This window comes from Lates calcarifer, linkage group LG12, assembly GCF_001640805.2.
Source record: "Lates calcarifer isolate ASB-BC8 linkage group LG12, TLL_Latcal_v3, whole genome shotgun sequence".
In the NCBI taxonomy this organism is placed as follows: Eukaryota; Metazoa; Chordata; class Actinopteri; family Centropomidae; genus Lates; species Lates calcarifer.
Window position 1 is genome coordinate 2,287,996 of NC_066844.1, and position 15,786 is coordinate 2,303,781.

A 15,786-nucleotide genomic window follows, 5' to 3' on the forward strand; every position below is an offset into this window, starting at 1 on the left:
GTTAGAAACATTTCAGGTCATCTTTTAGAAATGAGCAAGGCCTTTATAGTGTGTATGAACGGTTCTGATCCCCAGCTCAAATCAGTCTGCCACTGTGTGGAAAAGACAAAACATTGTACAAAATTTGACATCCATCATTTCAAATTAAAAGTACAAAATGATAAAGTTTAATGTTAATCTTAAGTCTTATTATTGTTTTTTTAAACTTTAAATCAAGTGTAGTTATGTTTGCCATGCTGCATTACTATTATTTCTATTTTTGTCTTTAAAACAAGCCACAGTAATACTAATTACACACATATGCGTGTGTGTTTATACACAACTACATAAACACTGCTCAGCTCCATCCAGTTCCTATCTGAGCAGAACAAATGAAGCTGATAATGAGGGAGGGAAACAGAGGCTGTAAAATCTATAGATAAGAGATTACAGGGAACTTCACTAACCACAGCACATATACTCCAAACATCGCCTTAAGCACATCGCTGATGCTCATCCAATCAGCTTCCTCTGTCACAGCTCATTGGGCCAATCAAAATTGGCATTGATTTGTTTCCTCTGGCTGCTGTGAAGTTTTGTCTGCTTTTCAGTGTTTTCTGTCTGTGTGTGTGTGAGAGAGAGCAAACGAAATACAGTCTGTTATGGTTAAAACAAACTCTGTGAACAAAACTAATTCTGAAATTAATTAATTATAGATTATTTCTAAATGTATATCCTTACAGATTGTTATAGATTGTAGGCTATATAGTGTGAGATATCAAAATCACTTAAAGTTTACAATATATATTTTTTAAATAGACTATTAGATGTTTTTGTAAAGTCATCAATTAATCAATATTTTGCCAAATGCTGAATCACTACTCACTAAATGTTTAAGTTAAATGTGACTATGTGTTGGCACATCACTTAACCCTATCCCTAACCTGGAGGAAAAAAAAAACTTTTGCATTATATACGTTTATATTTAAAAAGCATAACTGCAGTATGTTTGAACCTGGGCTTTATTTTCCCATATTTCTGGGTGTACATGATTGGCAGGGACAAAAATCTGTGCAAGCGACCCACTACTGAGGAAGAACTGTGTACCCAGAACTGCCAAACAGCTGCTGCAGTGTGATCAGAAGGTGCAGTTGTCCATGTCAAAGTGCATCCATGTAAGCGCTTGTTTTTGCCACTGACAGGATGAGATTGTTATTATAAGTGTCTGACAATATTATGGATAGGATTCCTACAAATATAGAGCTTTTTATTGAAGAATAAGATCCTTTTCATTTAAACCAGAACAGCTGTTTTATTACCACCAGACTCCATTTACAAAACAGGAATTTTACAGAGCAGAACATGGGAGCTACCAATCTACTACTGCCTTGATCTGTCAGATAAAATGACTTTTTTGTCAATAGAGTCTGCTTGCTTTTAACAGATCAATAAAATGGCCTTTTCTGGTTAAACAAAAGGGATCTTACTCTTTAATAAGTAAGAGTATCGCTGTATCAGCAGTCATTTTCACCCAAAAAACACAGGAGATTAAGAACCTTGTTCAAAAATACCAGTTAATGAGATGGAAATACCAGTTACCTTTTTAACTTACCTGATGCAAAAGTTTGGTTTTGTCTCCACTGTTACAAAAATGAGAGATTCACTGAGAGTTTGGTCATGTGACTATGCTTGACTTCACATATTAGCATTTAACTCAACAGACATCCCTCAAGGAGTACAGTCATGTTGACTACTTTTAATAAAATACATTTGTCTGTTTGTAATGTTTCTGTTTTCTTCTTGTTTAAATGCAGGCTGTCATGTGGCTATTTAAAACATATGTCTGGTAGTTGTTCTAAATGGCCAAAAGTCTGCAATATTACCTGTCAAATTGGCTGTCAAAATAAAAGTCTAGCTGGATTCACCATTCTTCCTCAACACCGCACAGATCGTTAGATTATTGTCCCTATCAATCATTCACCCCCAAAAACATGGTTCACAAATCCCAAAGTTATCATCTAAATAGGTTTTTTTTACTAGGAGAAATGCCTAAATAGTCTGTTATTGAAAGATGCTGCTAAGTAAAAATACTGTAAAAGAGTAAATAAAATTTTAACTCAACTATTGATCCTGAATACCTGGTGTCTTACAGGTGTAAAGATAGTGACAGAGATACATACCCCATTGTTTGATCAGTATGCCACTCATAGCCATTGACTTCATATGTTTGACTCGGTCTCTGTGGAAAAGACAAATTGCACAAAATTAGGTATCCATCATTTCAAATTATAAGTATGAAATAAAGTTCTTAAAAATACAGCTCTTATTTTACAATAAAATAATAGATGAAATTCCAATAAAGACAAAAAATAATACATTTCAAATCTTCTAGCTGTAATCGCTAGCCACCCTGGCTGTCACACTCTACCCCAGTATGTGTGAGTGACGAGGATGTAAGCTTTCTGTGCTTCTACTAAAGACAGCTACACTGGCTAATCAGCCCCAGCTATTGATTTCACAGACTCAGTAATACCAGAGATAAGGAGAAACATGATGGTTCAATCAGTAGCTAGTGAAATTGATTATTTTTCTGCTCTTCACTCGTCCTAAAGGTTGGAGTCTGATGGGTGTTTAATGCTGAACACGTCTCATTTTCAGCAAATCACAATGGGAGAACCTGTTAGAGACCTGTGAGGAGCAGCACACTTAATGCAGCAATCTCTCTGTGTTTTATGTAATTAAATATACTATATATAAATGTATTTGAGATTGAGGAGACCAACAAAACTAGAGCGCAGCCGCCGTAACCAGCACCTGCTGACACTGTCTTAAAGGTCCTGAAAGTTGCTTGCAGGTGCTGAAGCTGGCAGACAAAACAGTTTCCAATATTTGTTTGCTCGGTTTTCACTACATGGTGGTGCTATAGAAGAGTGGATTACGACTGCTGACAGCAATCACACTAATTAGGTCAACTTTTCCAAAAAGTCTTGTCTGTCGTTAGCTTTTAGCACTTTGGTTTTGGTTAAATTTCCATCAACATGTTGTGTCTGAAGTCACAGTGGAATTTTGTCTGTATCTTAACCAGACTGCAATCTTCCACTATCCTTAAACATGTGCTGTGAGAGTCTAAACAGAACCATAAATGTCACAAAGAATGGACAATTCCTGTCCATGTGAGCTCAATTAATTAATACATGAGATGTTGTAACTATTTAACGAACTGAAAGTTGTGTTGGCTTTTCACCTTTGACTTCCTTGAAATTCAAAATGTCTAACTGCTTGTTTCTTACCCCATTAAACCTGTCCTGTTAGTGAGCCCCATGTTCCAAGATCTTAGTTCCCCAAAAGCAATTGCCTAAAGGACAGCGACAGTGTTAATACCTAGATACAAGATACAAATTGTGATAAACAAGAAAGAAACAGAAGAAAATTGTATATTCATCATCAAAATAGTATATTCCATTACCACTATCTTAGCACCAAACCAAAAACATTAGTATCTACTGTTCTCTGGTGTAACCTACAGCAGCCACTACATGCTTTATAGATACACCATTTCCATTCTACACCCCTGACAGATGCTGTTAATACTCAACCTAACATCTCTCATCTTGTGTAAAAGTTATTCAGTAGCCTTGAGCCTCACTACCACTTGAGTCTTAACCTGTCTTTGTTTTATTTGGTTTGCTGGTTGTTCTTTAGCAATTAGGTTCATATTAATGTATTTTAGCCCTAAGATGTATCTCACAGCACTGATGTAAAATGTATTTGCTCCTTTTTTCCCTCTTTCTCTCTCTTACCTAAAAATGTGATTTTTAAACCAAGGTGCTGAAGAAAATGAAACTAATATGAAGTGCACAAGGAATACCTTTGCATTTTAAATTATTAAAATCCAAACTCAAAGTAATGAAGACCTGAGGTGTTGTGGCCAAAGCAGAAGACGATTTACACATGAAAAAAGGTTGTAAAACCTGATGAAAATGACTGGCTCATGATGTAAAGATATCACTGTTTTAAGGGGCTCTGAGCTAAAACAGTTTTTAAATTGGTGGAACAGTTTTGAATAAGAAGTTTTTCTGTTGTTTATTTTAACCCTCTGTATAATTTCTGAAAGCATGAAATTATAGTTAATTAGCAAGAATTAGAATTAAAAAGTTTACAAATCTGGAAAATTAATAACTAAGTTATCCTGACTAGAGAGCAAACTGTCGTGCTGCTGGCATTGTTAATGCAGAGCAGGTAGACAGTGGGTGATTTTTTGTGACTGCTGCCACTCTATCTCTCAGTACCTGGATGTTTTATTCAGTCTGAATACTGAAGCAATTCAGCTGGAACCAGGTGAGACGGGAGAGTCTGGAGCTCTTTTCATGGCGGGTGGTCTGACTTTCAACTGGCAGAGCACTGACTGCTGATTGGGGCACATAACCAGTAAACACACAATTACGTTTGCGTCACTGCACCTTTGTCAATTACAGCAAGTTATCCGCTGTATAAAAAAAAGTCAAATTTAAGTTGAAGAAATGTACTCAAATGTCTTAAATCCATTAGTGGAGCTCTTATTCTTTTGCTCCATGTAATGACAGGTCTCTTTGTGCTGCATGTTCAGCCTGTCACTTCCTGTCATTGTCTCATTTTGCCTTTTCTTAACTACTTTAATTGTTGTACTTGTTTCACTTTTGGGCTGCATTTGAAACTCTTCTGATGTTTCAGATTTGGCTTCCAGGAACTTTGTTTGTATTCTGTGCAGTGATTTACTTTTCTAAGCCTTAATCCCACTGTCAAAAATCTAGCTAGACTTTGTTTATTATTCTCTTTTTGTTTTTCAACTTTTGCATTAGTTTAACTATAAGGTTTAGAGATGTTAATTACATTAATCAATATACTGCAAAAGCAAAGCACTTCAATCTATAATTGAGCAGAACACTGTGACAACTACACACAGAATTTAATTAAATCATTAAACTCAATCTAATGAACTATTACCAATCCTAAACTTTTACTTTACCCTTAAACCTAATGTTTAAAACCATTCCTCCTACACTTAATTACCATCACAACAACCAGACCTCCCCTGCTTTTCATAACCTGTCCTATGAAAGTTTTTGTCAGTTTGGGATTAATGGCCTGATACAATCAACCTCAACACAACAGCTGCGACAAAGCAGAGGCAAGAGAATAACTTAGGAAAAGAGAAACGCCTGAAAGGAAATGTTAAATCTCATGCTAAACACATTTTACAAAGCAGGGCTCTCAGGGTGATAAAAGACAAAAAGCAAGTTCCTGCTGTTCTGTAGAGAAAGGGTGTGTGCATGTCTGACTTGTTGAACTTCAAAGCAGCTGGTCTGAAAAGACTAGAGGTCAATTTTCACATTCTCCATTTCCTTTTTTAGTTCTCTCCATCCCTTTCTTCATGTCTAATTTCTCTTTCTCCTTCTGTGATCAGCGTGATGATTTTGGCTTACAAACCTCCGTTTCCAGGATGATGACGATGATGTTGTTTGATGATGAATATCTTCTGTCCTCCCTCCTCCCCGCTCTTCCCCTCCTGTTCCCTCCTTCCTCCTCCTCATCATCCTCCTCTGCAGTACTGGCGGAGGGCGTTCTGGAACGTTCTGTGCCATCTGCAGCATCAATGAGATGATCCAGCAGCAGAACATTGTGGATGTTTTCCACACTGTCAAAACACTGAGGAACAACAAGACAAATATGGTGGAGACTATGGTAAGAACTCGCAATAAACAATTCATCAGTAGATGCTGATGATTAGTTAACAGTTAACAGGTGGTTATTATAATGGAGGAAAACTCTTGTAGAGGTCTGGTGAGTGCATTAAGTACATACTGAATGGAATTAAATCTCATGTGTCAAGGTTAGAGTTAGGATCAGGGTTCATGATCAGGGCTGACCATGAACACTGACCATGACCCCTCCACTGCTGCTAACCTAACCTTAACCACTGACCCAAAAATGAGTGTTTTCCCAACTGGAGAATCAGCTTTTGTCCTCAGTTACCTGGTCTTCTAGTCTGAAATTTGTCCCCCAAAGTAGCCTATGACAGGAACACACACACACACACACACACACACAGTCACTCACAGGTAGCAGCTGTATCAACACCTTTCTCATCTCTCTCCTAAAGAAATGTTCCATTTGTTAGTCCCACCCAAGGATTATAGTATGTGGTTGTGTGTCTAAGAGAGACACACAAACCAGCACAATCTCTGATACACACCTCACACACAGTGTAGGTGTAAAAGGATTATACATCTGAACATACTGATTTTCAATATTTATCAAAGCTTTACTGCTTCACTGGCTTGAGGGAAGGTTTAATTTTGATCGGTTAGATTTTGTTTATCTTCGCACACAGCTCGATCAGATCCTAAGAACACAATTTGGCTTGAACTGAAGCAGAACAACGTTTTCAAACATTAGCTGATGCTCAGGGAAAGTACATTTGGGATGTTTAAATATTTAAGATTTAAATAAAGGTACTTAGAAATAATTCTGCGGACACTAATCTTTGCCTTCTGTTCTGTTTGTCCTTCCACAGGAACAGTACAAGTTCTGCTATGAAGTGGCTCTGGAGGCACTCAGCTCCTTCTGATTGGCTGTGGGTCAAAATTCTCTTTTCTGATTTGCCGTTGATGCTGCCTGTCATTCTCAACGCAACACTGGGACGCACAAAATGCTAAAACTGCTTTGTGTTGACCTGAAACCCAACCTGTGAGCATGTGTGCCTGTGTGTGTGTGTGTGTGTGTGTGTGTGTGTGCACGTGTGTGTGTGTGTTTGAGAGTGTGTGCACATGATTGTGTGTGAATAAGAGAGAGCATGCTTGCATATTTGAGTGTGTGTGTGTGTATCTATATGCGTGCTAGTGACAACACACACACACAACCTGTACAGAGGGGGGGTAACAAGCGACAAACATACACACTGGTGATTTTTGTGTGTTCGCTTCAGCGAGACTAGGGACTTTACATGCTTGTACAAAGAAAAAAGAAAAAATAATATGTTGAAAAAACAAAAATCAGATGTTTAAAAAAGCGCCACTTTTTCCTTCTCTCTCTCTCTACTCTCTGCTGGGCTGTGATGTGACTATTGTACAGTATTTCCTTTTTAGATATATTCTGCGCCTTGAATGTTGTCTCCCTCTGAAGGCTGGATGCACACTGGAAGATTTTTTTTGGGAACTTTCACATTTAGCTGAAGTTCATTTTGGACTCCCAATATTTATCCACCCAGAGTATTTTAAAGTGTTTGGCTGAGTTTAGCTCAAATGTGGATGTTGTTGACGATGACTCAGTTAGCTGGATCAAAGCAAAAACTAACAGACACTTGTTAATATTTCTGGCATTTTTCTTTGAAATCACAGCCTGGTAAATTTCCTTGCGGCAAGAGCCTCTTGACTGTGTAAATGTTAAATGCTAATGATACTTGTAATCCACTAACTGGCTACAAAAATTCTCAGTATGCTTTCTTTGCTTCTACTGCACCAAGGAAACGTCATTTCTAACTTTCTTTTACGTCTCAGTAAAAGGTTACAAATACTGTTAAATGAGGGAGAAGTAGCATGTCACAAGCTACAAGAGGTGGAGTTGAGTGCACGATGAAGAATAACAGCATAAAACTAATAAAAGAAAAAAAGAAATCATGCCTTGCCTTTAAGATGAAATGTTGTTATCTTTGATCCAGGATTCTTGTTTTCTTTGGGCCTGTAAGAAAAAAAAAGTTTGATAAATGTTTTTGGATGGTTTTATGGAAAGTCAAAATCTTATAGTGTGCATCCACCCTGACTGTAAATAAGATAAGACAACCACAGTCAAACAAACAAACAGACAAACATCATGCACCAGACACATTACAAAGAAAGGTTATCATTTCAAAACACTACCACTCTAAAAAGCTGTGTCAGTGTCATTTTCAGCAGCTCAGTGATTATAGTCTGGAGCAAAGTCTTATGTTACCTTACTACAAACTGTCCATTTATATATTTTTGCATATTGTACATTTAGCCTCCCACATCCAGAATGACTTACAGTGAGGAAGCAGTGAAATGAAAAAAATCAATGCAGTTATTCCAGATGAAAAAACTAAACAAAATGTAACATATTCTACTTTGTCTACCTGGTTAATGTGGTGTTGAATACTTGTTCTGCCTTGAAAATGCTGAGAGGACCAAACTGGGATAAATTATTAACTGAAATCAAGACTGGACAAACGATGTTCATCCCCTACCCATACTCCCCCTCTCCCGAACTACAGGCTGGCAAAAGCAGTCAGTCGGTAGCCTAGCATTTGTTTTCAGTACACTAACTTCCAGCTGTTTAAAGTTAAAGCTGTGTTTGTTACTTTGGATGATCTGAACTTAACTTGGCCTTTGAAAATTTTCGTATTTTTCGTAATTTTCGTATTTTTATTTTTTAAATATTTTCACCCATGTGACGGTGAAAATGTTTTTGGGACATTTGGATGCAAAGGCAGGTGGAATTTATTAAAACAGTCATTCACCTGAGCCAGCTGTGACACATTAGTTGAGCAGTATTAGCATGGGGGAAAGTAAGGTGCAGGAAAACATGACATCTGTCCACACAATGTTTTCCAGTATTGTTACAAGTATATTTTGGTCTGAGACAAGTGTTACCCTCTAGATCATCCATCATTCATTTAGTCTCAAATCAGAATTGCACACTTTCCCAGTGGTATTCAAAGAGATAGACAAGACAGAATCGCTATGTTTCAGCTCCATAAACCATACTGTTTCATGTGACACACTCAAAAGAAGATTGGGGATGAGACAGTTCCCTCAGCCTGCCATCTATGATTTAAAATGACAACACAAATTTACTTTTCCTCCTCAAAGCCTCAAATTTGCTTTCCACCAAACCCATTGAGGTGTCCAGGTTTAAAAATTCATTTGACAAATCCACTCTGCAACCTAATAGGAAATGATTTCAGCTGGTGATTGACCCCAGGGTGAAAGAAGGTCAACATGGCTGACAGCTCAGATACCGCTGCAGCTCAAAGGACATGTGTTGCAGAGGGGAAGTTAATGAGAATTCTACAGGATGTGTCACCGTCCTCAGCTCCGTATTTCCTCCCCTCATGTGATCAGACTTTCTCTGTTGTCCTATTTAAAAAAAAAAACTAAACCAAAAGCTCTTGTGAAAGATAAACCTTCTGTGTTTATTTGAGCACCCTCTGAACTGTGTTGAGTCACAAAAACTGTGATAATATTTAGGGGATTCATTGGCACTTGTGGGGGCTAAAACAAAGTCATATAGCCTGAGGTAATATGGCCAATAAAAAACAAGGCACCAGAGTAAGGGCTTCATTTTCTGACACCACAGATCTATTTTGGAAGATACATTCAGACTAATGAAGAAAAAAAATTGTATGTTAATATCTTGGAAAAAGATTAACCCATGATGTAATTTGCTTTTATGTCAGCCATCAAGTCATACCAGCACGTGTTAGTATATTGAGATAATGGATTATCCAGTTTGGAATGATAAAGATCAGTTTCTGGTGAACATTTGTTTAGTTAGCAAAGTTTGCTCGTAGCTTTCAATGCTCATGGCCAGAACCAGCATACTTGTGGAAAAATGTTGTGGCAAACTGTTCAGTCTGCGCTTACCTTTTATTATTTTTGCTGGAGTCCAGTCAGGCTCGTTAATGGACCTATCAAGACAAAGACAGTGTTATATTGAAGACAATGTGAATGCCAGAATTGTTTATCCTTTTTATTTCCACTGAGGCTTTATTGTATTGGCTTGGTTCATGGCCGCTCATTTGTATTATATTTTGTTTGTTTTCTTTCTGGATTTTTTTTTCTTTTGGTTTCTTTTTTGTCCTGAATTTGTACATTTCTTTTGTATAATTATTATTCTAATGATTATTTGTCTAGCAAAGTGTTGTTTAGATCTGGTGATGCCATTACCATTGGTTGTTTAGTTGTTTGAAATGTGGTTAACATGAAATAAAAGGGACCAAAATGTTGAATGTGAGCTTGTCTCTATCTTTACAGTCTCCAACTTTGATTAAATTAACACTTTATACAAAAACAGTATGTATACCTTCCCGCTACCGTTAGCATAAAGAGGAGCAAAGTCCGTCTTCTGCTTGATTTATACTTCTGCGTTGAATTGAGTTACTGCCAATGTTACGTGACCTTTTTCCATCATAATTACTATGGTCGCTAGAGGGCGCCTAGCAGTAAAACCTAACTGTGGGTCATAGTGAGCTGCTTGTACCAACGACCTATGGGCTCGTTTTTGACAGGATGCTCTTTATGAATATAGGAGACTTAAAGGGGTTGGTAGGCGAAAGTCTGCAGAATTTTAAATACAACTAATAAACACCATGGTTAAAAAGTAAACATTTGTGTACAAAGAGAATAACAGACATATTGAGGAAACCACTCACCAACATTATTCTGTTTAACTCATGGATGTATTATTAGCGTTCTTAAAATACATCCAGGATCCAGACCTTTTCGGTATCCTACCCTCCCCATGGATGAATTATAAGAGCAATCAGAGGCGGTTGCTAGGCGGAACAGAATTAGCTGACCAATGGGCGTTTCCTTCTGCCGTTGTTGGCTTGCGTGTGTTGTCATTGGCCATGACCTAGAAGCGTAGAGAGGCGGAGAAACGAAGCCGGAAAACAGGTTAAAACCAACATTTGAACCATGTGCTCGGTTTGTCAGTATTATGAGTTAAGTACAGAAGAAGCCTGGATTCTAAAACAAGCTTTGGAGCTGCTTTTTGTCGAACGGGAGTGAGAGTGGACGCTGAATACACCTGCGACGCGAAGGTAAGGCCAAGAAGCGAACAAGCTAAAGGTAGCATTTGTATTAGCGGCGAGAGTTAGCATTTGCCTTCTCTTACTGCGGTCAAGCCAGCCGCCGTTCGTCTCTCCGTGGTCAAACCAGCCGACACTAATATTGGAGTACCCCCGTGTTGTAGCCTTAATAGTAAATGCATTGAAACAAACCAAATGAGCAGACGGACAGGATTATATATCTGACTTCAGAATATAGAGAAATTCCAAATTAAAAGTCCCACATCTTTACCTTCATATGGTTACATTTCTTAAGTTTGAGCTCCTGTAAAAACAAATTGCTCCGCAATTTCTGGCAGTGCCTGATATATTTCAGTATAAGACGTCTCTGACTACTGACACACTGAATGTCATACGTTTTTCCTGTATCAGTTTAGAGAAATGTCAAATTAAAAGTCCCATATTTGTACTTTGATATGGTTACATTTCTTAAGTTTGAGCTGTTGTAAAAACAAATTGCTCCATAATTTCTGGCAATGGCTGATATATCTGAGTAGAAGACATCTCTGACTACTGACACACTGAATACCATTCATTTTTACTGTCATTTTAGAGACGTTTCAAATTAAAAGTCCCACACCTAGGATCTAAACCTTGGTATTTAATGAATGTACTACTGAATATAATAAGAACTGATTAATTGTGTCTACTAAATCATTTGTCTTGTTTAGCTTAATCAGTAGTATTTGCTATTTATCATATGACAAAGAAAACTATTAAATTCTCACCTCTCAAGCTTCTGTCTTGCAGCAAATATGCAGCATTCTTGGTTAAAACAAAAATGTATCAGAATAGTTGTCAATGTTTTGTCTGTCGACAAACTGACTGTAGTGCTCCTCACCTTCTCACCAAACAATATCAAATACATCAGAACCAACAAATTTTCTGTCTTGGATTGTTATTGTTCAGGATCAGTCAAAGCAGGATTGAAAGATATCTTCAGTTTGATTGTACATGATCAGAAATTCTTAATTATGTGTATATGTGCTAGACATACTAGACTATAGTGTACAAAACAATATCAATTCCACAAATGAAATATTGGGGTAAGTTGTTCGTGTGTTAATTTTAACTGTTGGCCAGAGGATGATTTTAAAAATATTTTTACAGTATACCAACCATTTCTACACATTTACTGTTAAGACCTTTGTAAATTTGGTTGTTATTCATTAAACAAAAACAATAGACATTTTAAATATGTGTTAATAAGAAGAAGGTTGAAATTTGAAATAATGATTCTTTATGTGACCATCTGTGGTAGAAGAAATACTCAGACTTTTTAAAAAATTGACTTAACTGATATTGTGTATTATTGTTGTGCAGTTCGCAGTAACATACATCATTGCTTCAGTGATTAGTTGATAGACTCACAATTAATAATCATTTACATTTTTCCCAAATATTTGTTGTTGTTGGTTCTTCAGGAGGTGATGACAGTCAACTGTTGATTTCCTGAAACAGCCATGTTTGTTAAATGTTGTGGTTCAGCTGTAGTGTTGAATATTTCTCTGTTTTTTCATGGTTAAACTGTTGATGAGGAATAGGCAGTAGTGTTGATCATATATCAATTGTATGTTTCTCTTTGATTTCCTCCAGGTGTTACCACTTAGTCCACGACATTGTCCACGATCGCCAAGACATCATCCATGATTGCAGAGACACAGTTCATGATCGGAGAGGCATTGTCGAGGATGAGGGAGACATTGTCCACAATCAGAGACATTGTCCACAATCTCAGAGAGTCTTTGTACAATGAAGAACAAGTTCTTTGAGACCAGGACAGAGGCCTCCAGGTAAATGACAAACAGCTTTACAACTTCCGTAAACAGCTTTACAGAGCACTGACATTAAATTGTTTATGTTTAGTATTGAGTATATCAAAAAAGTGTAATATCAGTAATCTGCTATATAAAAATAATGTGTTAGTAATCTGTATTGATAGAAGTAATGTAAAAGTAATTAGCAATATCAGAAATAAAATGTAATAGTCAAAGTAATCTGTTACTAGATGTAGTTTACAACAGTAAAATCTTTCTGCAAATTTAGAATATATAATGAGAAAAGTAATATGTAATAGTAAAAGTAATCAAATATTAGAGGTAAAAGTGAAAGTAATCTATACTGTACAAGCAATGCAGAAGTAATAGTAATCAAAACCAAAATCCTTCTGGGAGAATGTCCTGTTCACAGATAAGACCAACATAGAGCTTTTTGGTAAGGCTCATGAGACAAACATGGTGGAGGTTCACTGATATTTTGGGGTTGCTCCGCTGCTTCTGTTACCAGATGCCTTTACTGTAAGCATGGCATTCTAAAATCTGAAGACTACCAAAAAATTTTGGAGCACAATGTAGGACCCAGTGTCAGAGAGCTGAGTTTCCATCAGAGGTCGTGGGTCTTTCAGCAGGACAATGACCCAAAGCATACTTGAAAGAGCACCAGAAATGGCTGAAGACAAAATGCTGGACAGTTCTGAAGTGGCCAACAATGAGTCCAGATCTAAATCCTACTCAGCACCTGTGGAGAGATCTCAAAACAGCAGTTGGGAGAAGGCACCCTTCAAATCTGAGAGACCTGGAGGCACTTGACAAAAGAAGAGTGGTCCAAAATTCCATTGGAGAGGTGTATAAACTCACTCATGGTTACAGGAAGTGATTGATTTCAGTTATTTCTTCCTAAGGATGTGCTACCAAAGATCAGGTTGATGCCCAATAATTGTCCAGTCCATTTTTGGAGTTCTGTGTGGAATTATTTCAGATTTGGCTTTATTATCTGTGTTTTGTGTTGTCTCACTGCAAACAAAAGAAATTAAACATGTGAACACCAAAGCATTTTAATTGCTACAATTTTCTAGGAGAAGTGGTGCATTAACTGAAAGAAGTGCAGGGGTGCCAATATTTTTACCCATGGCTGTATATAATTGCTTCAGTGATTAATTCAGTGTAGTTCAATTCAGTTTTATTTATACAGCGCCAAATCACAACAAAAGTTCAGGGCACTTTTCATATAGAGCAGGTCTAAACTGTACTCTCTCTATATATATATATATATATATTAGAGAGACCTAACAAATCCCACCATAAGCAAGCACTAGGCGACAGTGGCAAGAGGCAGAAATCTTGAGCAGAACCAGATTCAGGGTGGGCAGCCATCTGCCTTGACTGTTTGGGCTGAATTAGTTGATAGACACACAATTAATAATCATTTTAGTCACTTATTCCAAATATTTGTTGTTGTTGGTTCTTCAGAAGGTGATGACAGTCACAATTTCTGAAACAGCCATCTATATTTTTGTTAAATGTTCTGGTTGTAATGTTGAATGTTTATCTGTGTTTTCATAGTTAAACTGTTTATGAGGAATAGGTAATATTGTATTGATCATTTTCCTTTGTTTCTCTTTGATTTCCTCCAGGTGTCACCACTTTGTTCACAATCGCCGAGATGTTGCCCACAATCACTGAAACATTGTCCATGATCGCAGAGACCTTGTCGAAGATGAGAGAGATGTTGTCCACGATCAGAGAGACATTGTCCATGATCTCAGAGACTTCGTCCACAATCACAGCAACATAGACATCACAGAATCCTCATAAGATAAAGATGTTCTTTGAGACCAGGACAAAGGCCTACTGGTAATTCACAAACTGCTTTACATGAACTATCCAAGACAAGCACTGACATTAAATTGTTTATGCTCAGTATTTGATCTTCAGTCTGAGTAGTTGATAATGTGTCAAAAAATAGACTTAACCCATAAATGAAGTTTATTTACAGAGTTTATGTAAGAACAGTTCAAAGAAAAGGATAAATTGAATGATAAAATGACTGTTACTGTAAAGAATTGGAAAGATAATGACCAGTTATGCCTTGTTAGTAGTAGTTATTTTTGATAAATGTTGTGTTTGAAAAAAAATTATTTTAAACAAATGTTCTGTGTGTTTCAGCTGAATTCACAGAAACAACAGGATCCACCAAAGTTGAGGTAAGATAATATTTTTATTTCTGTTTAAAAAACAAACCAAAAATAAAAATCACACAGATCATAAAATATTAATGAAACTTCACGTCAACAATCAACAACAATCTAATAGTCAAAGTTATCTATAATATTGGTTTGCAGTATTCAGTGTAGTGTGCATTAGTAAAAGTTCTCTAAGTATAGAAGTGATATGTAATATAAAAGTATTCTGTAATAGTTAAAGTAATCTAATATTCACTGTTATAGTAAAAATATTCTATAAATAATATAATATAAAAGAAACAAGTAATTAACAGTAATCAAAAGTGAAGGTGGAAATGTTAGTTTAGTAAAGCAATTTAAAAAAAAGAAAATCATAATACTTTAAGGTTGTCAAAATTTCTGAAACAATGCAATACATTAATAAGGAATAAAAATATACCAAAAATTTCATAGGACATTGAGGTGTCAAAAAGGGTCTAAAACGTCATAGTGTACTGAGGAAATTAAAAACCATCAAAAAACCATACTATTCTAAAGCATCTTACGGTGTAAAAAAAAACATCAAAAAACATCATACTAGAGTATGGTGTCAAAAACCATCAAAAAGTATCATAGTCCAGTAAGGCATCAAAAACCAGCAAAAAAAGTCATAGTACAGTAAGGTATCAAAGACCAGCAAAAACATCATACTATATTATGGCGTCAGAAATGGTGAAAAAATGTCAGTGTAGTATGGCGTCAAAAAATGTCATAGTATAGTATGGCGTGAAAAATCACCAAAAAATGTCATAGTATAGTATGGTGTCAAAAACCATCAAAAACTGTCATAGTATGGTGTCAAAAAGAGTCAAAAATTGTCATAGTACAGTATGGTGTCAAAAAATGTCTTAGTATAGTATGGCTTCAAAAATCACCAAAAAAGTATGGCTTCAAAAATCACCAAAAAATGTCATAGTATGTCTTCAAAAATCACCAAAAAATGTCATAGTATATTATGGCGTCG

At 36.5% G+C, this 15,786-nt stretch overlaps 1 protein-coding gene and 2 long non-coding RNA genes across 10 annotated transcripts in view; 2 read left to right on the forward strand and 1 right to left on the reverse strand.

Moving 5' to 3' along the window:
• ptprt (protein tyrosine phosphatase receptor type T) overlaps positions 1-6,647 on the forward strand; it is a 295,874-nt gene extending 289,227 nt beyond the window's left edge. For all 8 annotated transcript variants that reach the window (XM_051074478.1, XM_018702965.2, XM_051074474.1 and 5 more), the window contains 2 exons: positions 5,565-5,700; positions 6,533-6,647. In XM_051074478.1, the coding sequence (XP_050930435.1) occupies positions 5,565-5,700; positions 6,533-6,586 (190 nt within the window). In that variant the 3' untranslated portion in view covers positions 6,587-6,647. The remainder of the gene's footprint in view (positions 1-5,564; positions 5,701-6,532) is intronic.
• LOC108901490 (uncharacterized) lies at positions 436-5,540 on the reverse strand. Its single transcript, XR_001963916.2, has 3 exons — positions 5,446-5,540; positions 2,160-2,218; positions 436-600 (listed from the first exon to the last, which is right to left on the reverse strand). It is a non-coding gene; the product is annotated as an uncharacterized LOC108901490 (long non-coding RNA).
• A 7,615-nt stretch (positions 6,648-14,262) lies between the features above and the next one.
• The window catches only part of LOC127143099 (uncharacterized), a 3,984-nt gene continuing 2,460 nt past the window's right edge, over positions 14,263-15,786 (forward strand). The window contains exons 1-2 of the long non-coding RNA XR_007814291.1: positions 14,263-14,454; positions 14,767-14,804. This is a non-coding gene — a long non-coding RNA (uncharacterized LOC127143099). The remainder of the gene's footprint in view (positions 14,455-14,766; positions 14,805-15,786) is intronic.